This window comes from Cupressus sempervirens, chromosome 8, assembly GCF_028749045.1.
Source record: "Cupressus sempervirens isolate cs-2001-9-10 chromosome 8, ASM2874904v1, whole genome shotgun sequence".
In the NCBI taxonomy this organism is placed as follows: Eukaryota; Viridiplantae; Streptophyta; class Pinopsida; order Cupressales; family Cupressaceae; genus Cupressus; species Cupressus sempervirens.
Genome location: NC_143125.1, coordinates 63851490 through 63878419, shown reverse-complemented (window position 1 = coordinate 63878419; position 26930 = coordinate 63851490). Strand labels below are relative to the sequence as shown.

Below are 26930 nucleotides of genomic sequence, written 5' to 3'. Positions count from 1 at the left end.
CCCTCCTTACAGATTATGTGTCCGAGCAGTCTTCCTTGCAGAACCATGACTCTGTATTTCTTCGAATTCAAGGCTAGTTGCGCCCATTGACATCTCTCTATACATTTGCCCAATTCAAAGATGTGCAGTATGATCCGTTGGAATGTAGCCGACGTGTTGCACAGGTTGAATGGCATCCGGTTGTATGTGTACACCCTATCTTCTACGACAAATGTCATTTTTAGTTTCTCCTCCTTTGCTATGGAAATTTGATTGTATCCGGAAAATCCGTTAATAAAGGAATAAATTTCATGTCTTGCGACCTCCAATATACTGTCTGTAAATGAAATCGGGAAGGGATCCTTGATTGTAACTGCATTAAGGCATTTGAAGTCAACGCATATCCAAATCTGGGTGGTGTCCTTCAATGAGATTACTATGGGTGATACCCATTCACTTGTCTGAACCTTGAAAATAATACTGGCTTCCAGCATCCGGTTGATCTCTTTTGCAACCCGTGCCGCATAGTTCTTATTCATCCTATAAGGTCGCTTTCGTACAAGCACTGCTCCTTCGACCAGCGGGATGCGGTGCACACACAACTCTGGCGGTACTCCTTTCAGATCCTTGTATGTCCATGTGAATACATCTTTGTATTTCAAAAATATCTTGAATGCCACTGCTTTCAGTATTGGATCCCGGTTATCTCCTACCAGTATGTTTCTTGGTTCGGCCTCATCTCCCATATTCATGGTTTGTAGTGTGGCTTTGTTGTATTTGATCAGCTCCCCCTCACTGAATGCACGGGTGGATGTTTCATCTAGCGGCGCATCCCCCTCTTTTATTTTTCTGAATTCTCTTGGAAATTCATCTCCGCTGTGCCTTTCCTCTATTGTCAGTATGTTGCAGCTCTGGAACAGCTCATAGTCCTCCATCTGCTAGTGAAAAAGACCATTCACCGAATCCAAATCGTCGTCCGTTCATCCTCCTCCCAACCGCAGGACTCCCTCCTGATCTGGTTCCATACACTGCCTCCCTTCATCCTCTTCTTCAAAATCTGATGATAGAGCTTCTTCCCCCACCATTTGGGTGTGTAAATCAATGACGAATTTCCGCCCTTTGCTTTCAAGTGATAGTGTTTTTCTTACAGTCGTGTTTAACTTTGGCTTGAATAAGCCATCCGCAGCCTAGAATGGTGTTGTATCCTTTTCTCCTCAGCGGGATCACGACAGAGTCGAGCAGGAATGGCTGTGTGCCAATCATCACCGGTTGTGCCATTAGGACGTTGAGGGGTTTAATGCCGTGTTGGTCCGCTATCAGCAACTAGAATGTAGGTGGCCACAACGTCGGCTGTCCCAACCTCTTCCAAGTATCCTTGGGTAAGATATTCATGTCAGAACCTCCCTCAACAATCGTGTCTGTCAGCACATTTCCTAGAATCCCCATCTCGACGACTGCCGGATGCCGTCCTGATGTGAGGGTTAGTAGCATTGGGTCCTCCCCACCTGCACCAATTTCCTTCCCTCTTCCTAATTTTGGTAACTTGGCAGTTGACGCGATGTTTGTGAGTGCGGATCGGAGCTGAGGCATTGTGAGAAGTAGATCATTTATTCTGACCGGTATCTCCATTTGTAATATCTGCCATATGATGTTTTGTTCTGTGCAGTTCCTTGCCAAGGTACCGGTGATGTCCTTCAACTAAGATGTTTCCACCTGTGCTGCTGTTTCAATTTCTGCCCGTGCTTCCTCTAATTTCCTCTTTTCTTCTGTCGGGTTAGGGTACAGTTTTGCTTGCCTCCGTGTAATTGCCAAAACCTCCTCTTCGTCCTTCCCGATGGTGATCAAATTTACTCCGAATTTTGGGCACTTGGCATCTTCATGATTGCCGGGTCCACACCATCTGCATAATAATTTTGGTGTGTTTTCTGTTGTACAGTCTCGGGCAAAGTGGCCCCACAAATTACATGCTTGGCATTGAACCATCGGTCGACCGTTCGCATCGTACTGAATTCGACTTCGACTGCCATTGTTATTGTTATTGTTCGCATTGTTGTTGTTCTGCCCACATCTATTATTTCTGTACCCTCCTGACGTGGCACCTCCATTACTCGTGTTTCCACTACCTCTTGACGTGGAAGCCTCGTGTGTTAGAAGCACCTGTTGAGGTCCTCTGGTTTTCATATTGAAGGGACATTCTTTTGTGGAATGTCCCATGATCTGGCATATGTCGCAGAATTGGTTCTTTGGACAGGACCCTTTGGTATGACCTTCTGTCTTACATTTCGTGCACCATAGGTCGCTTCCCTTTGTTTCTTTTTGCATGTTCTTAAATTCCTTCATCATACGGATCATGTCCTTTTGAAGAGCTCGGACCTTCTTGCTGCTGTTTTCATCATCGCTACTATCTTCTTTCGAAGACGCATCGTCGTCTGACTCGGATGAGCTACTCTTTTTCATCTTCTTTATTTTCTACTCACTTTCTAAGTTCATCGCCTAATTGTATGCTTCAGTGTACGACAATGGCAGCACAATCTTCATCTTCTTCCGTAACTTCGGGCGTAGGCCTTCAACGGACCATCTTTTTTGCAATCCATTTGCCGGCTTATTTTTCATTTTATTTATTAAGTCCTTTAATTTCCTGGCATATACTCGGATAGTTTCATTTTTCCCCTGCTTTGTGTTGTATATCTCCGCTACGATCTCATTGTCATCGCGCAACAGTTGAAATTTGCTGATAAACTCCTTTTTAATGTTGTTCCAATTGGTTAATTTTTGAGGATCTGTATCAGCAAACCAATCAATTGCGACACCCCACAGGGTTGCCGGAAATTGTCGGACGCATTCATTTGTATTTGTTATGCCATTCGCCCTCCAAATTGTTTCGCATGTTTCATAGTGTCAGATCAAATCGGCTGTACCATCGCCATCAAACTTCGGTAGCTTTTCCTTGGGTCTCACCATCACTATTGGATTTTGTGCACGGGCACTGCTCGGTCCTGCAACATTGGCGCTGTTCTGCACTCCCACACCAACACTTTGCACTCCCACACCAGCGCTCTACGCTCCTACACCGTGGCTTTGCACTCCGACGCCAACGCTGTTTGGTACAGGTGTATGATTTGCAACAGCTGTGAACTTTGGTGAAGAAGGGTCTTCTGAAGTTGTCCCTTCTGGAAGTGTATCACGGACGAAGAGTTCACGCTCGTGCTCCCTCGGCACTCCGAGCTGTGTGAATTAATTCCCTTCCCTCGGCGAATACAAGTTCAAAAATTCCTCCCCTGCTTCTTCCACCAATTCCACCCATTGTTGAGTCTCCTCCAATAGTTCCTCGGCGGTTCGGCGTCTGTCAGCAACTTGGTGAAACCTCCGTCTGCGTTCGGCCTGTTGCGCCAAAATTAAATTTCCTTGAGCTTTGCAAATTTCATCTTTGTCCTTTAGCTTATTCTTATTTTTGTTTAACTGATTTGGCATCAGTCTTCATTCCAGACTTTGTTCCAGGTCCATCGGGCAACGGCGCCAAATGTTTACCTTACGGGGTAAATAGATTAATGCACACAGACAATAGATAAGAACAACAAAACTCTTTGTATTATTTGCATACGCCAGAGACCTTACATTATGCTTGATAAGATGATTTACAATGATTCCAGATGGGGTATAAATACTTCCTGCCGAACCTTCCTGAAGGGTTCTATCCACTACATAACAATACTAATCTACCCGTCGGCTACAAAATCTTTACTGACGATATGAACCCGTCGGCTACACAGTTTCTACCGATGTCACCAATGGGATCAGTTGCATCAATAACATTCTCGCTTTGCAAGTCTTTAAATGCTCATTGCTTTTTCACTGTATAGAGAGCTTGTTGTTTGTAATTAACATCGTACTTGAATTATTTTATAAAAGCAACTTTCTTTTCTCTTCACCTATTGAAGTTATTGTTTAATGTTTAAAATATGATTTATCACGATAGAGAGCTTCCAATTAATTGGATAGGGGTCATTGTTAGCAATTGGATAAAAATTTCACTAGAAGAAATCTTGAGGGCTAGTTTAATTTGATGTAATCAATATCTGAACTTCAGCAAATTTGCTTTACAATGTTAAAGGTGTTATTCAAATTCTGTAATAATTGTTTTCCACACTAAATTATAAAATGTTCCTCAGTGGAACTGTACCTGGTTCATGCTTGGTCTGCCTTGTTCAACCTAGGTTTGGCCTGTATGAAGCAGCCTGCCGGAGTTTGAACCCTGGCCAAACGCACAGACAAATCAGACTAGGACCACAGACCGGTTCCAAATTTGCCTGGTCCGAATGGCCAAGGGGCTGAACGAATTAACTTAGGACTTTTTAATGTAATTTAATGCTAAAACCATAGTATCTAAATTTTAATACTCAACTCAATTTTTTTATAACAATAAAGGAAAAAAGAAGAAGCTGATGTCGCCCCCACAGAGCCAACACTATCCTTCAAGGGCTGCTTCTATAAATTAGTTCCATATTAACAAAAGATCCTGATGGTTTTATTAATCTTTTACATGAAATATGATGACTGAAGAGCACACAGGGAATACTGAGAGTTGGGGGGGGGGCGGGGGGGAGATCAGTATTTTAGAACTTATGAACTTTTAAATACATGAAAACCAGATAAACATAAAAGAGCAACCATCAAGATACAAACACCAAATTCTTGTGGAAAACCTTGTGGGTAAAAAACCACGACATACTAATCTTTCATTAACAAAGGGTACCAACTCAGATTACAAATGTGAGCTCCAACCCACATAGAGCATTAATTTTCAGAGAGCATCAGTCCTCTTCAAAGAACCAATTCCGAACAGCCGAAGCACCAACTCTGAACAGCTGCAGCACCAACTCTATTCAACTGATGTGCCAACCCCAGTTAGAGAGAGTCAACGCAAATTACAAATGTGAGCTCCAACCCATAGAGAGCACCAACTTTCAGAGAGCATCAATCCTCTTCAAAACACCAACTCCAAAGAGCAGAAGTATCAACTCAAGTCAACTGAGACACCAGCCCTAGTTAGAGAGTACCAACGCTCCTTGAAGCCCTAATTCCAATCAGCTGAGGCAATGGTGTTAAAATCAAAAGACTGTTGGAAATGAAATGATACATCCTGTTTTTTCTGTATGTTTCAAATGCAACAATCTCTCACACATTTATATTGGGAATAAGGCTATGAAGAGACATGTCCCTTAAAGGGACGTGCCTATTCATTAATTACATAATTAATATAATAACTTATATATATATATTAAACACATTATATTTCATATATAATTATTCATAAGTTTATCCAACTAAAGCTACAAAACATTAACACTCCCTCTTAGCTAGGGAGGATAAACACATGATAAATATTACACCATTGGTAATATTAGGAAATCACATCAAGGAAATATTTGATCAGAAGAATTCCATGTAATACCATATGGGTATTGGCTTATCAGAATATCAACACATGATATTTACCAAATACTCTTTTGATATCATATTAAGTAACATGAGTATTGGCCTATCAGAACATCAATCAGATGATATTCACCAAGTACTCTGAGTAATGGCCTATCAAAACATCAACTAAATGATATTCACCAAGTACTCAATGCGGTAATGGCCTATCAGAATATCAAGGCAAGATATTCACCAAATACCTATCATATATCTATACAAACAACTTATAGATAGTCAATTTAATGACATCTAACACTTAGTTGTTGATTTACAAGATAAAGCCTTTCATGATCTATTTCAATATTTACATAAAATGTATATTATGATATAAGTAATTGTAAGACTGTCACCTTCCAATAACTTTTGCAAATACAAGTGATAATCATTTTGAAATCGTCACTTCCTCATGATGTACACATGGGGAAGGTCCATACACACATGACATTAAAAGTTCACATGAAGTCACCATAGATATTGGCATGTGGTGTTGTCATGACATCCACCATTGATCATATCAGAGAATAAGGTTTTCACCTCAAACTTCTCTCTCATAGAGAAGAATGTATTATGAGGGATTTCACTTGGAACTTCTTCTTCATGAAGAAACGCTAACCTTTTTACCTCCTTGTTAAGGGTATTTCCAATAACCTTCCTCTGAATTTGAAACATGTGCTCTATCTGCTCCCTCTTTTTGTCCAAAGTTTTCCTTTAATGAAATGTTAGACTCCCTCTTAATATCAAAGGATACTCATAATCTTGATTATCAAATACATTCACTCCAAGAACCTCACTTTATCCAGCATGATCATTAAATGACTAATGAATCCTAGATCAAAACTTCTTTGGAGCTACTATCATAAGATTGAGTCTCGCACGATATTTGCTAGCATGCCTAGTGTATCATTCTTCTTTTCCATCGAAAAATTTATTCCATGAGATGACATGTCCTTTGAAGCTTAAGTGCATTTTTTATGATTACACACTGCATCCTATACTTCAAAACTGCAAAGGATTAGCAAAGAGTTTGGTTCTGTAGCATATATTTTCTTGAGGCAAGCTTATTTTGAAGAATTCTGTCAAAACAATTCAAATTGTCTTTCTCTATGTTTTTGCATATTGCATGCGTATTGAGCAACACATCCATTTGAAGATATTTATATCATGAGAATTTGCTCTTACTCCAAAGCTCCCGTTCAAACATGGATGACAAGGATAGTGATGAAGCTTGAAGGTTTTTTTATTAAAATTCTACAGTAAACTAATATACATATATTTGTGTGTGTATGCTGCAACCGTTATATTTCATGATTCCGCATTTCATATAATCAGCCAATTGCATTTGTGTGAAAATTTCTCAAGCCTTTCTGCAATTCATGCTGCCACCTGCATATCTTGCAATCATAAAATCTGGAGATCTCTTTGTGTGGCACCAAATCTGGTGGCATTCTGTCAATCAGTAAGTGTATCTTATCCTTTGTGGTTCCACATCTTTCATGCACGACTAAGGGCACTGAGTTTGGCTTTTTCATCAGCCAATCACATTTGCTTGGATGGTTTTAAATTATCTTCATATTTACGCTCTTTATAAAGCTATCTTGCTTGAATGACCAATAAATAAAATTCAAGAGATTCTGATTTATGATGATTGACAGCCCATATGGATTTTAAAGCTTCAAAATCTGGCAGAACTATAACTGCATTTGAGCATATAGACAATGTATATATCATCATATAAATCTCAATTGTTAAATGACTTGTATGAGAGACGAATGAGTGAATTAGTGACAAACTGACAATAATAAATACTATTGGAATATACTTGTCGATGTAACCAGGGTTGATGACCACATGATAATTTTTAATGCCACCCGGAATGGATCCATTGATTAAACTCTCCCAGTTCTATCAAGTCTCCAAAAAGAAGGTGAAAGTGCAATCAGTCGGTGTTAATTTATTATTGTCTTCTATAGGAACAGGGAATCCGTCAACTGTGACTGGTCTGATGCTAATGAATATAATGAAAAATATCCAATGATTGCAAACTCATGAATCCCCACCTTCACCATAGGTGTAACCTTATAGGCAGTGATCCCCCATGGCAACCATGATATCGATGTTATATATTGATGGGCCTTGATATGCAAATAGACTCATTGACCATCTGACTCGACAAGGAGTATATCTTGAAATCCTCATCTTCTATTGTACTCACGCCTTCAATTGATGTCGCATAAATAAAAGACTCTCAAAGATACTCCATTAAATTGTCAAATACTCCTTTAGACACGTCTGATTTGAATATAATAATCGTCAAAATTCGATTCCATATGTGGAAGTACTCTTGTATTATACAAAATAATTTCTAATTCAAACGTGTACTGATATCTCCATTCCATATTTTAAATATATGTAGTTTGGTAGACACCAATACACACACTGTCTTCCCTTTCCTCTGTTTCCTGCCAAAATAACCACTTCTCACTTTGTTCTGCGATGATAAATGGATAAGGTTGCATTAGAGATTGTGATAATGTTTGCTCATGATTCCAAACTCGTAACCAACTTCAGAAGGGCGATGAGCACATTTCCAAATGTATGGATTGACTCCACCACTGGAACCTCTATGCGGGTGGATCACCACGGTGGCAGCTATGAAATGTGGAACGATAAGGTCTGTATGAATGTCAGCAAGGAGTTCCTAAAACAAAAGAACTCCGCTCTCTCAGTACATGTATATTGTAATGGAAACTCTGATACCAGATCTTTGATGTGGTGTCCTAATTGTAACACTGCTTTGATACCATGATAAAATCGGAAGACTGTTGCAAATGAAATAATACTTCCTGTTTTTTCTGTATGTTTCAAGTGCAACAATCTCTCACAGATTTGTATTGGGAATAAAGCTACGAAGAGATATGTCCCTTAAAGGGACATGTCTATTCATTTGCATAATTAATATAATAATAACTTATATATATTTAATAAACACATTATATTTAATATATAATTATTCATAGGATTATATGACTAAAGCTACAAAACATTAACACTCCCTCTTAGCTAGGGAGGATAAACACATGATAAATAAATATTACACCATTGGTAATATTAGGAAATCACATCAAGGAAATCTTTGATCATAAGACTTCCATATAATATAATATCAGAATATCAACACATGATATTCACCAAATACTCTTTTGATATCATATTAGGTAACATGAGTATTGGCCTATTAAAACATCAATCAGATGATATTCACCAAGTACTCTGAGTAATGGCCTATCAATGGATGGAGTGACTCCACCACTGGAACCTCTACGCGGGTGGATCACCACGGTGGCAGCTATCAAATGTGGAACGATAAGTTTTGTATGAACATCAGCAAGGGGTTCCTAAAACAAAAGAACTCTGCTCTCTCAGTACATGTATATTGTAATGGAAACAGTAAACTCTGATACTAGATCTTTGATCTGGTGTCCTAATCGTAACACTGCTCTGATACCATGTTAAAATCAGAAGACTCTTGCAAATGAAATAGTACTTCCTGTTTTTTCTGTATGTTTCAAATGCAACAATCTCTCACACATTTATATTGGGAATAAGGCTATGAAGAGACATGTCCCTTAAAGGGATGTGTGTGTGTGTGTGTATATAAATATTATAACCTTATATAGAATAAACACATTATTCACAGGTTTATCCGACTAAAGCTACAAAACATTAACAAATGACCTTAGTTAGAGGGCACCAACCCTAAAAAGGACACTGAATCTGATATGATATTTCTGTTTCAACACATTCAACCACACATGTCTGACAAACCGTCTACATCTGAAGTATCCACTGTTTTCTCAATAGAATTCTTTCATCAGTACTGTCTCTGTATATGCTGTCTGAGTACTGTCTTCTCAAGCAGCCTTGAGTTCCTCCTTTTTATCTCCTCTTCACCAAGCACGGCGGATAGAGAATATTGCAGGCCTGTTTTAGCAGAAATATGAGTTGCAGGACTGTAACACCAATGTTACAGGGAGAATCTATCACTTCAAACCTTTAATAACTCAGCTATGTAACTAGTCACACCTCATACATTAAAGAAAAATGCTACAGGATTCTTTTTTTTAAATTCACCAAGAAACTTTACAACACTATCATTTTTTAGAAATCTCCTTCAGACAATAGTGACCTTTCTATCTTTTTTTGCATAAAACATCTCTAATAAAAAAAGAGCACACAAGCATTTATAATCAGTCATTAGTGCAGCCCTGTTCTATTTCAGTCAGCATCACTTCATACACACATTCATACCATAAGTAATTAATGCTCCCACAATTTCAGAATGGACACGTTCAAGGAAAAATGCTTAGCTATTATTTATAATTTTTCTGATATATGTACTTTTTACGAGAAAGACTCAGTTCTTCAGACACCCATGCACAAGGAAAACACTGCTCAGTCTATGTGCATTCCCACAGAAAATGGTTGAAAAAATAAAAGCTTCTCTTTTAAAACACAAGGCTTGAATAATATATTCAAAATGGCTCCATAAATAGTCAATAACGCTTCATACTATCATTAACTGCTTCAGCCTTTGCTGATACATGGCCCAGCTAAAAACATTGCACGACTGCCTTCTTCCAAGAATAGTCAGCTGTTCAAAAAGTACACCCAGGAAAAATTGGAGATTTGACAAACTATTAAAGAAGCCTCCATTTAAGAAGTCACCTCAATTAAAACATATAAACCAATGCATTAGGTGTAGATACTGACATTGCATATTCAAGTGAAATGGCAAAGTAAGCATGTAGGGTGCTTTTAGAAGACATCCAACCAGCTCAACCTGCTCAACCAGACAGCCAGGTAGCTTGACAAACAACCAGCTCAAGCAGCTCAAGAACATCAAGCACTTCAACCAAGAAAGTAAGTAGCTCAACCAAACTTCTATAACTTACAGTAATCCACTGAGATTTATACAACCTTGATCATAAACCTTTGACATCAAAGACAACATGGTCAACAATGACAAAATGGTGAAAAAAAGGCTCTGGTTTGTAGAAGGCTTGCTCGAGATATGTGATGTGGAACCCACTTTCATGCACATACTTCGCCCCAAAGCCCACACCTGCCTAAACCCATTGTGGGCCAGATTTTGAATGGACATCAGGAATGAACTAGATCCAGATCTGGGGGTTTATTTGAGTGAACTGGTGTCATCATTATGATTATAGATTATTGTTGCGTAGGAAATAAACTGTTGTATTCTTAAGGGCAGGATAATGATGAATCCAATGCAATGCCTATAGATGATGGGATTACTGATGATCTTACTCTTCAATCTGTTCACATATCCCATCCATGCCTTGGTTATGGCATATTTTTCTTTACTTACATTCAAACATATACATTGTAATTCCTAAATACCATGTATATATGAAGGTGTAAGAAAGAGGATGCAAACTGTGTCAATGTTAGGCAACAATTTATAGGCTACATAGAATAAGTGATTATTAGCAGCAAATTGCCAATTGCTGCCTGTAACAGCTAATTGCCATAATCGTTGACATGATCTAAATACAAGATGACAATTGTCTAATTGCCAAGCAAACTAAATTTATGGAAGGAACCCTCTTCTGCATGTTGTTTTCCATAATTCTAGCAAAAGTTAGAATTGTTATCTATGTAATTTCTTCTGGGCTTTGCTTTTTGGCTATGTTGACCTGGTTAAAATTCGATGTTTTTTGAGGTTAATCAGACATGGGAATATGTCCTAGATATTAAAATAAGGTTTATTGCTCTACCATCAAAGAAATCATTTCCATTTGAGAAAATTTTAAAAAAGGAAACATTTTTCATGGTGCTCATCCTCTCAGGTGGCCACAAATTATTTTGATATTTGCTCTACAGACTATTATAAATCTAAGATTGAGCTTAATATAAATCGTTGATCTTAAAAAATGTGATTACTTTTCATTGTAATAGATTTTACCTGCATTATGCCGGATTAAAAGTGAAGTCAAATGCTTTACCATATACGATTAATATTCACGATACTGAGGATTATGATGTAATCAAAATCAACTGGTTACTACTAAAACGGTAAGAAAATCAATTAGTGTAACCTGTTAGGACTTAAACTGCCTAACTATATATGCTGAAATCAATTGTTGCCCTTTAAAATGAATCATCTCCAAGTTTTTCATATATGTTATTAAATCATTAATTTGTGCATCCTGTAGTTGTTAATTTTATCCTCCTCCACAATGTAGCATGTATATTTTGAAATATTTCTTATTAATTTGGCTTTCTGTTTACAACATGATAAATGAAAAAATTGCCTATATGGTATGTTTCTGGAGCATGTTGATTTGTTCTATTTTCCTTGGTCATTTGTATGTTGATTTGTTCTATTTTCCTTGGTCATTTGTAAGGTTTCCATAAGTTATTCTTAACTCTGTATGGCACTTCAATTAAACAAAAATTGAAAGGTTATTGTGGTTTTGGAAGGTGTAATCTACCAAACTGTATGCTACCCAAATTTCCTCCTCACGTCCTGTACCATTGTGATGTACTGGCACTCTCTTACAACACAGTACCTGAGGCAATACTTGTGGGCAAAGCACCCGAGTACAAAGTACCCAAGGGAAGTAGCCGAGGGCAAAGTACCTTTGACACCTTTAGCCCTAAAGCAACAACACTTGGCACCTTTCGGCTCTGGGTGGAAAAGTTCCACTCATACCAAAAAGTAGGCCGCACACTCCCAAACACTCCGTATGACAATGTTACTTTCAATGAAGGATCCAATTATAGATAAGATTATGCAAGAATTAATCATGAACACAGAGTATATACCAACAACATTGAATGAACAAGAGCTAGATATTTGTAATTATATTTCCACACGGTAGAGATAGATCCGACAATGACATACAAAGTGAAATTTCTGAGCGAAATCTCCAACGGCTGTGAACCATCAAAACTGCAATTATAGAATAGGGGGAGGCTCTTGCACCTCCGAAACTGCATAAAAACTGAATTCCTTCTGGAATTGCAAATACATAACACAAATAACTCCATGATGATTTCCTATGCTACCAACCATCATCTTATTGAGGCCTCCAAGAAGTTTCGAGAAGGTTACCATGGGCCGACATCATTATTTTGTTATTTTGACCGCATAACTACATTAATTAATCAAAAAAGTTATTTTCATACATACAGTGAGATGCTAGATGAAAAAGAAAGGGAGGCTCTGAAACAGTTCATGGCCAAGGAGAACATTAACATTGAAGTACAGAACAAAGCGATACAAAAATCTCATCATTCCCAATGCTCCAAACTGGGAAGCTATTGCGGAGATGCCTCCACTCCACATGAACCTCCGTTCAATACAGATGATGTTGAATGTAGTAACAATGTTATTGGTGCTTGGGATTATTTCCTGTTTCCAGTTCTGCTCAATAGTTCTGCCTTTTGTTCTTGAAATCAGAAATCTTTGTAAATAGGATCTTCATATGTAAACCTTACAGCAACAATGCTGTAGTTGGAATTTTGGTTGCTGATAACTGTGATCAGCTCTTGATGCTTGTCATGACAGTGCTGTAGGAGGATATGTGCATTTTTGAATTTTGGATGCTATGTTGTAGTGACTTTTCTGATAAAAAAAAAACAAAATATTATTTAAATTTTGGGACCACTTAATTAATTAATTTAATTAAGATACTTTATTAAAATCGGGGACATTAAAGAAGGGTAAATTTTTTCTTTACTTGATTTTCAAAACTTGTGTTTCTTTAGTTATTAAGAGACAGTGATTGATTTATTTGTATTGAGCAATTTATTACAGGATACATTGGACTCCCTGCTTTATACTAAAGCGGCATATTTTGACCGGGCTTCCAAAAGAACCACAAGAACCCTTTATTGCAGATTCTATAGATTTTGTGGTGAACCAGGTACATATTTTTTTTCTCTTTTGAATGGATTTTTAGTGCCTTATAAATATAATTATATAACCAGGATTTAATTAGTTGGTGTAAAAGCATGTATTTTTTGTCATAGCAAATCCAATTTAGATTATTGTGTCCTCAAAAGAAACTGAGCGAATGTGGGATTTAAACTTTGGTTGAGCAGTGAAGATATGGTAAAGCTGTAAGCACATATAGCCTTTAATATTGAATTTTGATGTATTTCTCCCCAAAAAATATGAAAATCTTGGTTTGGTAGACAAATATAATTAAGGGGTGATGTATAGATTAATGTAATCAAGGGATAAATGTATTTTCCATATATATGTGTGGTGGATATTTGTAATCAAGGGATGATGAGTGGAGCCAGGTGACCTAATACTTTGTCTTAATACCACAATAAACTACAATTTGAAATATGTGGAATCAAAATTCACGAGTAAGGTGGCATGTGATAGTTGGATTCACATAATAATGATGAAAAAAAGGTGTAAGATCCCTATGGTGTAATATATTGTCTTCACAAACTATAAAATCACAAATTCAAAACAGATATCAATAAAGGAATACTTTTAGTTTCCCTTAGAGCTGACAAATAATCCAAACAGAAATTTTAGTGATAGGGAATTATACTGTCAATGTCTAATTTCAGAATACAATTGGTCTTATCAGGAAATCTGTATTTGGTACATTCTTTCTGAGATCCCCACTCTACAAACTACTTAATTAGGATGGTATCAGTAATGTTTCCATCTGGTTGATGTAGGAGGCTAAGGGACTATGCTGCCTCTGCTTCTTATTGTTGGGATACTCAAGTTTAAACAATAGCAGCAAAATTTGTTTGGGGACAAAAATCTGTAAGTCAAAAGTATGAGATTTTTGAAGACATTGGTATTTAAATGGGAAAAAATAGGATTTAGAATAAAGACATTATAATTTATTATTACTTCTATATTACAATGATATAATTAACATATTTATCAAAACTAAAACAATAACTATTATATTGTATCATTATTAATAGGTTCTATTATAATAATACAGTCATAATACAATAATATAAAAATTATATTATAGTTTTGTAGAGTGGAAATATCATTCAAGTTCACAGAGATATACTATGCTAACCATAGAGAATAACCCAATTAAGGTACATATGAAGTAAAACACAAAAGATACCATTCATACCACAATACTAGTAGGCGAGGAAATGATTTCTTTATTAATACCAAAATCAACATGAGTACATTTACAATATTCCAAGTACTTATAGAAGGGTCGGTTGGTTGGGAACCAATCGACGCATTCTCTCACCTCCTAACTACCCAGCCCGACTAGCTTTAATGAGTTCTAAACATACTATTTACTTTATTCTGACTACATCTATCCCTCCCAAAAAAAGAAGTCATCTTCCATACAACTGTTGAACATGAAAACAACTGAAAACAACAAAAGAACTTTGGCTTCAAGAAGAAGAAGGATGGGAGGACATCCGTGTGCTCGGAGCTCCCCGTAGTTGTTGTAGATCCCTTTCAGCTGTCTTTTGTTTTGCTTGAACACCCTGCAATATCCTTAAAGTGTCCATCTTCTTGGCTTTCGATGTGGCGAGCTTGCCTTCCAATTTAGCTTTCTTTGTTTTCCAGGCTTCCTACATTGCAACTTTCTCGGCTTCCCAGTGATGTTGAAGATTCTGTCTTTCCAGCCCCCATGCTTTATTTTCTGTTGAAGTTCCAAGAAAGTTCCTCGAAAGGCAACTTCTATAGCTACAAGAGTCTCCATGAGCGGTGGTGAGTGTTCCTGTCCACTGGAAATGATAGAACTACTTCTCCACATAGCGGCTATGTCCTCCTTTGAATATCCACCCTGTTCTAATAGTCACCAATCTGTATTGCAGCCAGTCGCATAAACACAACCAATGCTTCTACTTCTGTTATGATAGCCTCTAGATTTTGAGACCTAGCCTGTTGCACCAACTCTTTGGTAGAATGTTCCATGGCCTGCAACTCTGAGAAACAACTCTGCCTTGGCTACAAAAGAAGCCATGTCTAGAGGTTCTTGTTAATGTTAGTTTTTTACCACTACATAACATATAGCAATTGAAAACCTGATATGGAATATCAAATCCTCAATTCCTCTCTTGAAAAGTTAATACTCACGAAGTCATAAGAAAAACTCCAATGTTCCTTACACCTGTGGATACTAACTCAGTATATCGATGTGATTTGCTGGTAATCACGTAGGCGGCCTTACACTATTTGTTTGAGAACAACTTGGACTTTTGGTGGAATGATGGTGATAGTGATTTGGTGTGAATGCTAGATGATGTTGATGGAGAAGGTGATGGTGATGGAGGGTGAATGTTCTTGGGACTTACGCCTTCCTAACTTTCCTCCTCAAAACTCCAACTCCTAAACTACTTGCTATTCTACTCCTACTCCTATGAATGGAAAGATTAGCAGATGGACTGGGATCAAATCTAATGAAAGTTTACCATCGACTCTACCTCCATAGATGCAATAATTCAAAGGAAAACAAACTAGTTTACCACAGAAGGCTTCCCAACAAGCCGTTAGGATGCTAGTGGCCTAGTTATAGATCCCTATCAAACATCTACTAATACTACCGTGCAACTATCCATCTACTTTTTTCTCTACTTAGCAACTTCTTGAAATGAAATTTACTTTAACAACTTGAAAATGAAAATCTTATTTTAACTCGTGGAAGTAGAAACCATGCAACAATACTAAAAGTTCTTAATCACCATGCAAGTCACAACAATGAGAAAGAAAAACTATTTTGGCATTATCTTAGCAACAATTTTCTCCGACTCTTTACAGATGAGAGCAAATTGCCTTATATAGAGGCTAGAATTTACAACCGACAATAGAGATAAAGAGGCAAAACCAACGATCCAGTTTGGATCTTAGAAACCCTAATTAGGGTTGCCACCCCATCAGCCAATGAGAAGATGCCACCTCATCAATGGACCAATGAAAAAAAAGGAATAGTGGTAACCAATGAGAAGACACCAAAATGGTAGCCAATCAAAATCAGACACCTATCCCATCCTAGAAGAAAGAGAAATTGCCACTTGGGCTTACATCAAATGATTTTCTAATATAGTTCTACCCTTCCCTTTCATCCTTTTAGCCAAAGTAATGAACTCGGCTAGCTTGTCATTGACTTCCTTCATGGGAGGGCAAGGTGTGTGTCTCATCTTTAGCTCAGCTGAATTCATCATGCTACTTGCTGCTTGTAGTGTCTTCTCATGGTCTTTCTCATATTCTTTGGCATATCCGATAAAGGCATTGAGGGAGGCAAGGGTGCCCAAATGTTTCGTCTTGATAGCAACCTTCCCTAACTCGTCCAATCTAGATCCCAACACTATCTCATTGATGCTCTCCTCTTTGATATCTTCAAAATCAAGTGCCGCCCCAACGTCGCTTATCATGGTTGAAATGGGGGTGTCAATGCCTGGGCAGTGTTGTGCAATCGCATTTTGTATTTCCACCAATATTCTCAATCTGGTTGTCAAGGCAACAAACCAAGACTTCACCGTACTCAATCCTCCATCAACCAACTTGGCCCTTTCCAAATATTTTTTTGGTAGCCCAATGAATGTCTGTAGCCTGGGAATGGCTAAGTCCTTGATTGGAAGGAAATCTTTCCGCTCACCTTCAAATTTTCTGAATTTGTCTCTAACAGTCACTAATGACCGGAATGTTGAGATAAAGGAAGGCAAGAAATTTCGCCCGTCTTGGATTGTATCACGAATCTAATCCTTGACTTCATGTAGCTGAGCCGATATCTCTTCTATTTTGCTCCCACTGTCTTGAGGGAGGGCTGCCTGGTGCAACTGTTGGATAGGCTGGCAATCTCCCCAATATTTGTTTTCGGCTTCCAACTTCATGATCTTTTCATTTTCCTTCCTCAACCTTTCCTTGATTGAAACTATACCCTCCTGGATCTCCTTACATTCCATGTCATCTGTGTTTCTTCCCAAGTCATGCTTTAGTATTTCATATTCCTGAGTTGCAATCTCATCCAATGCCTTGACCATCACTGTCGCTCCTAATCACCATTGCCACTGTTTTTGCCATTTGTTTTGGTTTCTCGCTATCACCCTTTTCCATTAATCCTTGGATGTCTTCAACTGTTCGGGCAATTACTACCTCGCCTGTTGGCATAAGCATTTGCCTTAACCATAGTGGTGCGGTGCATCTCCCCAAATCTAGATTTGGTTCAATTAGCCAATCATCACCAACGGCCTCGGGCGTCTGGCTTACTTCCTCAATATCAATTGGCCATCTTCTTCTCCATTAGTAACTACTATATCATCTCCAAGTTGGTTCTCTGAGAGAGGAGAGTACTCCGTGCTATCACTTTAACCATTTGATTCTGAATTAGAGCTCACCTCTACCGCAACCCTTTGTTCACTTGTGTTATCTTCTTGGCCTCTAGCCTCAATTATGCTTTCCCTTGATGGCGTTGCATTCTGTCTCTTTGCTGGAGGTTCCAGATGTCCTTTACTTTTCTCAACCTCCAAAGCTCTCTTCTTGCTTCTAACCGTTCCTTGCTGTCGGCTATTTCCTTCTCCCTTCTGTTCAACTGATTCCGTTGGACCTTCCTTTGGCTTCATCTTCTCATAAGTAAGGTGTACCTTTTGACTTTGCAATATCCCCAACTTCCCATTATACCATGACTTGGTATGCAAATCAACTGCTCTTGTAACCGTCTCCATGGAAGGATCTCGGTGATCATTCCAATCCACTGGATTCAACTTTGTTCCCTCCACTGTATTATAATCTTCTCTCAACACATTTTCATCATCTTCCAGTTGATCGGGAATATCAAGGCCTCTCCATCTGATATTTCTCATCATGTTCACTGACAATCTTAAGAAAGCTAGCTTCCTCACATGAAAGTCATCCTGTGCATTGGCCCATAAATCTTCTATAGTAGGAACATGTTTGAATGTATTTTCATGAGATGCCTTGATAAGACCATTAGGATCGAATCCTTGCCTTGCTCTATACCATCCTAGATGATACCATTCCAATTCTTTCTCGGCAGCTGCAAAGGTGACAGGATTGGGAAAATTGTCATTGCCAATTCCAAATGAGAAGGTAATCCCTGTCTCACCCTTGAGTTTCATCGTTCTGTCATAATGCTCAAGTTGCCTAGCCAACTCCATCAAAACTACCTTGTTAGGTGGGTACCTTGGAAGCCTCTTGGGACAAACTGTGCTTCCTGCCACTCTAATGTATGTGAATTGTGGGAATTGAATAAACAACTCCCATATTTCTTAATCTTTGCATCTGCTTCCGATGAGAGCCTCTTGGCAGGTGTCCCTTGTAGTACCCTTATTGTCTTCATGGCAAAGGCATCACAAAATATTTTATGGTCTTTGTTGTTGTGCAAATGAAGTTGTGGATAGCATTCATGCACCAAACATTGCCCCGATCCATTGCCAACTTTTCTGAAGGCCTTAAGTCTCGGATTTTCATACAACATCGCAATCACATAGAACAGATAGGACGCCATATAGAATCGCTCTTGATTTTGCACGGTCCTAAGTTGCAATTCTAGGTTCTCACTTATGATCCTAGCCCAATCAAATCTTCTTTTTCTTTTTTCAATTTCATCAATAAAGAAGTACATCCAATGTTCGAATTGCATACCTTGAGCTAGGCCCATGATCCGGCTGAGAAGCACAATGAGGTCGCCATATTCCGATTTGAAGTCTGACATGGTGAGCTTGGATGATCTGGTGAATCCCTTCTTTCCTTCGTGTAGCCAATCCTACTTTAGATGCATGGAATAAGCCTCTTGGTTATCTTGAAATAATATGGCCGCTTGGTCCATCATTACCATTGTCATGCTCTTGTACTGGGGAATGTTAAATGCTTCTTCGATCACCTATCCGCCAATGTTGGCCAACAATCTTTTTTCCCTTCATGAAAAATGGTGGATTTGCTAACCAAATCAAACCTGGATGCACATTCCATAACCAATTCTGGGCAAGGTAAGGTAGGAGGGAAGGCCGCCACGTGTACAATTCCACTTTTGTATATCTTCTTTGCCATGGGGGATTGTCCTTCCTTCAATTTGTTCTTTAGCTATGTTATGTTTACTATATCGATATTGGTATCAGTTATTCGCCTCACTTTTGAGAAGAAGGTGGTCTTGGGCATCATGTCCTCTTTGTCTTTCTTAGTATTTGTTCCCTTTGGGTTCTTGCTTGACTAACATCTACCATCCTAAATACTTATTTCTGCCCCTTCATTTTAAGTGATATGGACTACCCTTATCGATTTCCAACCTTCTTTCTATTGATGGATTCTAACTTATTTCTGCCTCGCCAAGTCCTATCACTACACTTATCAATCTCCAATCTTCAACCTAGGGGTGGGACTACCACTTGTTTCTGCCCCTTCGTTACCTTAGGATGGACTACACTTATATCTCCCAATTTCATTCATAGGATGGTCTAGCTTATTTCTGCCTCTTCAAATGTCCTATCATGGATTCTACACTTATCTCTCCAATCTCCAACCTATATATGGGATGATGAAGTGGTGGATGATGAATGCAAGAACATAAGGGAAACAAAATTGAGCAAGAACAAGGAGTGAAATCCGCTTAAGAACCACCTTTTAACTCAAATAATGAATTGAATTTACTTTTACCAATAGCTGGGTCTTCTTTGAAATTCGGATCAGACCTAAGAAAGTCTAAGCCCTTTGCAAATAATGATGCCCTAGTTGGAAAAATCAGAATTCTGTCCTCTTGAAATTGCCCATGCATGCCAAAAAAACAGACTTCAATCATATATTTCCTTTACCAAATAATACTGTCCAGATCTGATGCAAAATCGTACCTCAAGAAAATTAGACCTCTACAAATTTCGCCTAGGGCAAAAATCGCAGCCCTCTATGGAAGAAAAAATCAGACCATAAACATGAAAATCTGCTCCTTGCAAAATGCCAAAATTTGGAAAACATTGTCCTCAAGAAAATCGCTGCCCTCTTTAGAATTCGCTCAAGTATGGAAGAAAGCTTGGAATGGAATGAAGAAATGGGAGAGGGAGGAGTCCTCTTATACCATCTTCCCTTCACTCCCCCAAGCTGGCTGACTTGCACCTATAAGAGAGAAAAATTTAATTAGTGCACAATTCTGGCCCAGATTTAAATGTTAAGCCATAATTAATGTTGCATATAGGGAAATTTGCACTTTTAATTCCTAGTTAGGTCTAAAAATTGCAAAATAAAATTAGGAGAGCCTAGGAGATGCCAAAAATTATCATTTAAAGCGTGTTGGCAATTAAAATATCATTAAAATCAACTCTAGCTAGCCAAAATGAATTTTCAACTTTAATTCACCAATTCCTTTCTACATTTAAATATCTTCTAAGCAATATTTCAACCAAAAACTAATGCAATTTTTTGCAATTTTTCCAATTTCATTTTGCAAACAATTCCAATTTTTCTAACCGAATTAATCCCTTTTCTTGGCACTTAAAATTGATTTTTTTTAATTTTCACTTTCACTATCAAAATTTCTTTTTCACCGAAAAATTCAAGATTTTCCAAAAGACTAAATCTAACAAAAATTTCATTTTTTGAAAATTACTCAAATTTATACAATTATATCCAATTTTTGAAAAATCCATCTAAGTACAAAATTTACAATTTTATCTTGTTGGGTGTTGCTCTGACCATCGAAAAAATGTTGCTTTGAAATTTTCTTGGCCTAAAGATAAAATCACATGCTTTGAAAAATCAAGTTTCGCACCTGGTAAAAAAAGAAATCCAACTACATCTCTCCCTTCCTGGCCTGAAGGCATCTGAGGTGTGAAATTTTCAAATTCGAAACCTCTGGACCGAAAAATTGCTAAGGCAACAAAAAAAAGGGGGGTCCCCAAACTTTTGGGGCGATGGTGTGAAAACCTCACAACAGTTCCCTACACTTGCTTTGTATCTCTACTTGTTCCTCAACAACTACTTGTAAAGAGGAAGACACCATGCCTTCTTCCTCAAGTAACCTATCAGCCTCCTCTAGGACCATATTCGCCATAGCCCCAGCCGTCATACTTTCCTGAGTGTGGATTTCCCCTTGTTGTTTATCCATTGCTCCTACTACTGCTCCTACTGGTTGTACCACAAGAGCAACTGGATGTACTATCTCCGGTCCGAGAGGTGTTTGCAACCTCACTTTATGTGCACACTTTGGCTGACATCTCAAATCTATTACTTTAGTACAGGACTATTGTTCTAGATAGATTAATGGTGCCAACCTTGGAAGTGACATTCTGAAAGCTCCCCCTCTCGGAACTTGTTGCCTGCCACCTACTTCTTCCTCAACCCTTGCTTAATTTGGTTTGGAAATATCTGCCATATTAGTTCTTTTGGGATCACTAGTCATGTTATGGTAAATCTCTGGGGATTTTGATATCTTAGTTAGAAGTGGCCCCTCTGCAGGTGGTAAAAAAGTGACTTACCGTGGAGTCCCTTGCAAGTAACTTAGGCGGATTTTTGCCTCCTGTGAGTCTGAGGAAGATGAATTCGTATCACTGCCCTTCTCTTCTGAACTCCCTTCATCCTCTTCATCCTCTTCGATCACCACTGTTTGTTTCGGTTTCTTTTTCTTTTGTTCACCTCCATTGTGAGATCCTACACCCATGGTATCTAGATGGAGCCAGTATGTCATAGCCGGCTTGTAGGGTTCTACTCTATTAGCCGGTACTAGTGTCCCTCGGTGCTCGTTGCTCACCTGAGTGCGTACTGCTTCTAAGAATAAGGCCACGACATGGTGAGGCATGTAAAAGGCTTTGTGTTTCAACTCCATGAATTCCCGAAGTCTATCAAAAAGAAATTGAGCCTAGCTATACACCTGTCCTTTATATAGTCCATCGACTATAGGCAATATCCAAAGGGCAATGTTGGAAGTGCGGCTGCCCACTGTGAGCTTACTTTTCACCAAATCTACATACATCGCCATTCATAATTTACAATAAATTTTTTCTTGAGACGCCTAGTGTTCTTTAAAATTCCTTCCCATTCCAGACTTGTAAGATCTTTACGACACATTAATTTCAGCCACTTCTTGTCTTCTACTGTCATAGGGGTTTTTTCCAATTCCGGCCCTCTATTGGGAATTCCAAAAACCCTACTTATTTCTTCTGCCGAATAAGAAACGGTCACCTGTTGCTGGAAATACTGTACTATAGATTTATGACATGATAACATGTGATCAAATTCCGTAGTATAGGTTCAAACTCTTTTAATTCAAAAATTGGCATGAAAATTATTTTGTCTACCTCTGCTATGCACAACCCCCTTTTCAAAGGATGATCAACTTCCACTTTCTCCCATCAAGTCCTGCATTTGCTTCCCATCACACCTTAAGACGTAATATTCTCAACCGTGATTGTATTTTTTGTGCCATTTTCCCTTTGCCTTTTGTCATCTTCTTTATCTCCTTCTGTGCTTTCAGTACCCCAGGTTTCTTCTTTTTGGAATCAATAATGTTTCCTCTGCTTGGGTTTCCTATACTTAATTTCACCATTGTGGGTTGGTGAGTCAATTTCAAAATTTTTTTAACTATTTGTATATGCCACCTGTACCAACGGTTCCTGTGATGTGATTGTTTATAATGAACTTTCATCGGTGGGGATTTGGTACTAACTAAGCGTGTCTAGCACGGCCCTGAACTTCCTCCTATCTTGAGATTGAAAGGTATGAAAATTTATAATGCCTCCTGCCATTGTACGGACTCCACATATATAGATGAACTCTTTCGTATGGGTGCTGTCTTAGGTGTCTCTTTCCTTTTCTATGGATGCCTCCTGTACTCCTATTGCCTGATGTACGAACGCCTCATGTACTGATAATGCCTGTTCGAAAATGTCCTGCCGTACATCTCCCTTTTCCTTTGGTACAGATGCCTGGCATACTTCCTCTGCTACTTGCCGTATGAAATTTGTATGTACTAGTGTTTGCTGTAGGTACTGTACTAGTTGTGGCTGTCGGACAAGTTGGTGATGTATAGATGGCTGCTGTATTGGTTGCTTCCGTACGGATGGCTTCCATATTGGTTGCTGTCGTACAAGCATCTTCCGTACGGGTGTCTTCCGTACCTTCCCTGTCTCCTTCCTTCGTACGATGCCCTTCTGAGAATTTTCCACACTTTCCTCCTGCTATACGGATGTCTGTACAGTTGTTCCCTCTTCTTCTGGATGTATGGCTAGTTCTTCCTCCATTGCTATGTTAAATATGATAATAGTTTGTGGCTTAGTCTCTTTATATTTTCTAGGTTTAACATTTTCTCCTTCGTCTCTGTTTGCTTATTTGATTTCATCCTTTTTCCCTTTTGTACTTATAAAATAGCTTTTCCAATTTATTCCTTTCTTCATATGCTTTTAACTTAGACCCATTTACTAGGTCTTTGATAGGTTTATTATCTGAAGTAGATAACTTTATTGCCCCATTCTCCTTTATTTTTAATATTCTAAATGGTCCTAGCCATCGGACTTTAAATTTTCCTAGCTTTATTTCATTTTTTCTATTATACCTTAGTACCGGTTGTCCTTGTTTAAAATTCATTTTCTTCAAATGCTTGTCATGCCAAAATTTTTGCCTTTTTTGGGCCACTTTTGTACTCCATTGAACAAATGTCCTCCTTTCATCCGGTTTAGTAAAGTACATAGTCTCTCCTTAAGACCCTCTTCATCACCCAATTTGTTTTGGATTGCCACCTGTAAACTTGGTACTATATGTTCCATTGGCACCACGGCCTCCTATCCGTACATAAGAAAAAAGGGAGTGTGTCAAGTAGTGGCCTTATACGTAGTCCTGTATGCCTAGACTACCGCTGGGATTCGTTCTTCCCAGTCCTGCCCTTCTACTCCACAAGTTTTATATAGGATTGCCACTATTACTTTGTTCGTGGCCTTTGCTTGGCCATTTGCTCTTGGATAATAAGGACTTGAGAAAGAATGAAATTTTTTATACTCACTTGTCATCCTCCTGATGGTATGATTCACAAAATGTACTCCTCTGTCACTTGTCAGCTAGAGTGGAATCCCGAATCTCATGACTATTTGCTCATACAAAAATTTACAAAAATTTGGCCATGTTGTCTAGAAGGGCCCGTACTTCAGCCCATTTCGTTAATTACTCTGTTACCACCACTATGTATTTACACCGATGACTTTTTCTTACCAGTAAGGGTCCTACAAAGTCTAGTCCCCACCGTTCAAATAATTCTTGTGGTTGGGATAGAAATAGTGACATGAAGTCTCTTTTGAGCGGTTTTCCTACTCTTTGACAAGTGTCACAACTCAATACCCTTTCCCTCGCATCTGCGAACAATGTCAGCTATTAGAGTCTTGCCAAGAGTACCTTCCTCGCCGTAGTATCTAGTCTCATGTCACCTCCCACTAGTCCTTCATGGGATTCGTTTAGAACACCTTGAATTTCTTCCTCCATCACACATCTCCTCAGTATTTCGTCCAGTCCCATTTTGTACAATAACCCTTCAATTATTCGGAATGTGCTGCTTTTCAAGGCAACTTTTCTTCTTTCTGTTGTAGGCATTTCTTTTGGAAAGGTTGTTGTTGATAAGTACTATCCAATTTTTTCATACCATTGAGGTAACACTGCAATCTGAAATAAGTGTGCATCTAGAAAATCTGCACACACCCCACTGCCCAAGGCTTCTCTAGACTTGATCCTTGACAATTGATCAACAATCACGAGTTTTTCTTGGCTAAACTATGATTTTAAATGTAAACTCTTGTTGTAGAATTAGCCATCTACTTACTCTCCCTTGGATCACCGGTTTGTTTACTAAGTACATTAGTGCTTGGTGGTCAACAAAAAATGTAAAGGGTGTAGCTAGTAAGTAATGCTTGAATTTCTATACTGCATACACCATACCTAATGCTTCGTGCTCCGTGGTACTGTAGTTACGCTTTGCTTTAGATAGAAACCTACTTGCAAAATATACAGGATGATCCAGACCTTCCTTCCCTGTTTGTGCCAAGGTGGCACCTATTGCATAATTGGAGGTGTCCACATGGACACAAAATTCTTTGTCCCAGTCAGGATATATGAGGATAGGGGCCCCGACTAATCTTTGCTTCAGTTCTTTGAAGGTGTCTTCCTGCTCCTTCCACCCAAACCGCTTTCCTTTCTTGGTTAACTTCTCCAGTGGCATTGATACTTCGGCAAATCCTTTTATAAACCTTCTATAGTATCCTACATGACCCAAGAATGATTTGATACCTGTTACATTGGACAACGCTTCCATTTGCAAAATTACCTTGATCTTATCAGGATCTGTTTTCAATCCCTCCTTGCACACAATATGCCCAAGAAGTCTCCTGTGTGAAACCATGAACCTACATTTTTTCAGATTTAGGGCTAATCTTGCTTTTCGACATTTCTCCATGCATTCTCTAAGAATTTTAAGGTGTTGCTCCCGTCCACTGTAAACTGACTAGTCATCTAAGAATGCTTTGAAATTCCCCACAGACATGCCATCGAAGATATGTAGTATGATCCTCTGGAATGTGACTAGTGCATTGCCTAGTCCGAAGGGCATCCTATTATAGGTATATACCCTGTCTTCAACCACAAATGTAGTTTTTAACCTATCTTCCTCTGCAATGCTAATTTGATTGTATCCTGAAAATCCATCCATGAAGGAATGCATCTCATGGCCGGCTACCTCCTCCACAATGCTATTAGTAAACCGAATGGGGAATGGGTCTTTTATTGACACCGCATTCAAACATCTGAAATCTACACATATCCGAATTTGAGCACCATCCTTCTTGAGTGATATGACTATAAGAGATACCCATTCACTTGTTTGTACTTTAAATATTATCCCTGCGTCTAACATCTATGTGATTCCTTCCTTGACCTTTTATGCAAAGTTTTTATTTATTCTATAAGGCCTTTTTCGCATTGGTCTTGCTTCGGGTACCAATGGAATCCGGTGGACACACAATTCCGGGGGTACTCCTTTCAAGTCCTTGTACGTCCAAGCAAAGACGTCCTTATACTCCAAGAAGATTCTAAGGGCTGCCGCCTTCAACACTGGGTCCCAATCATTGCCTATCCATATTTCTTTAGGTTGATCTGCTTCTCTGAGGTTTAAAGCATGGAGTTTGGCCTCTTCGTATTCCACCTTTTTGCAAAAATGTGTTCAGGTGTCTTGTTGAGAGTTGCCACCCCTTCCTTATACCCTGTGTACCCTTCCGGGTATTGTTCCTCTGACTCAGATTCTTGTACTTCCAGCATATTACATTCGGCTTGGAAAGCTTCATAGTCTCCCATCGGCTAGTGAAATAATCAATTAAGGGAACTTGTGTCGTCTTCTGAGCATTCCTCTAATCTAAGTACTCCATCTGGTTCTATCCCTCCATAGTCTTCTCCTTCGGAGTCTGATGCCAAGTTCTGACTGGTTCTTGAGATCTATGATGTACTTTCTACCTTCCAA

The 26930-nt window shown here is 38.6% G+C and overlaps 1 protein-coding gene across 4 annotated transcripts in view; it reads left to right on the top strand.

The window, feature by feature from the left end:
• The window catches only part of LOC149541624 (uncharacterized), a 156961-nt gene that overhangs the window by 39517 nt on the left and 90514 nt on the right, over positions 1-26930 (top strand). For all 4 annotated transcript variants that reach the window (XM_089796806.1, XM_089796807.1, XM_089796805.1 and 1 more), the window contains one exon: positions 13301-13409. In XM_089796806.1, coding sequence (XP_089652932.1) covers positions 13301-13409 — 109 coding nt within the window. The remainder of the gene's footprint in view (positions 1-13300; positions 13410-26930) is intronic.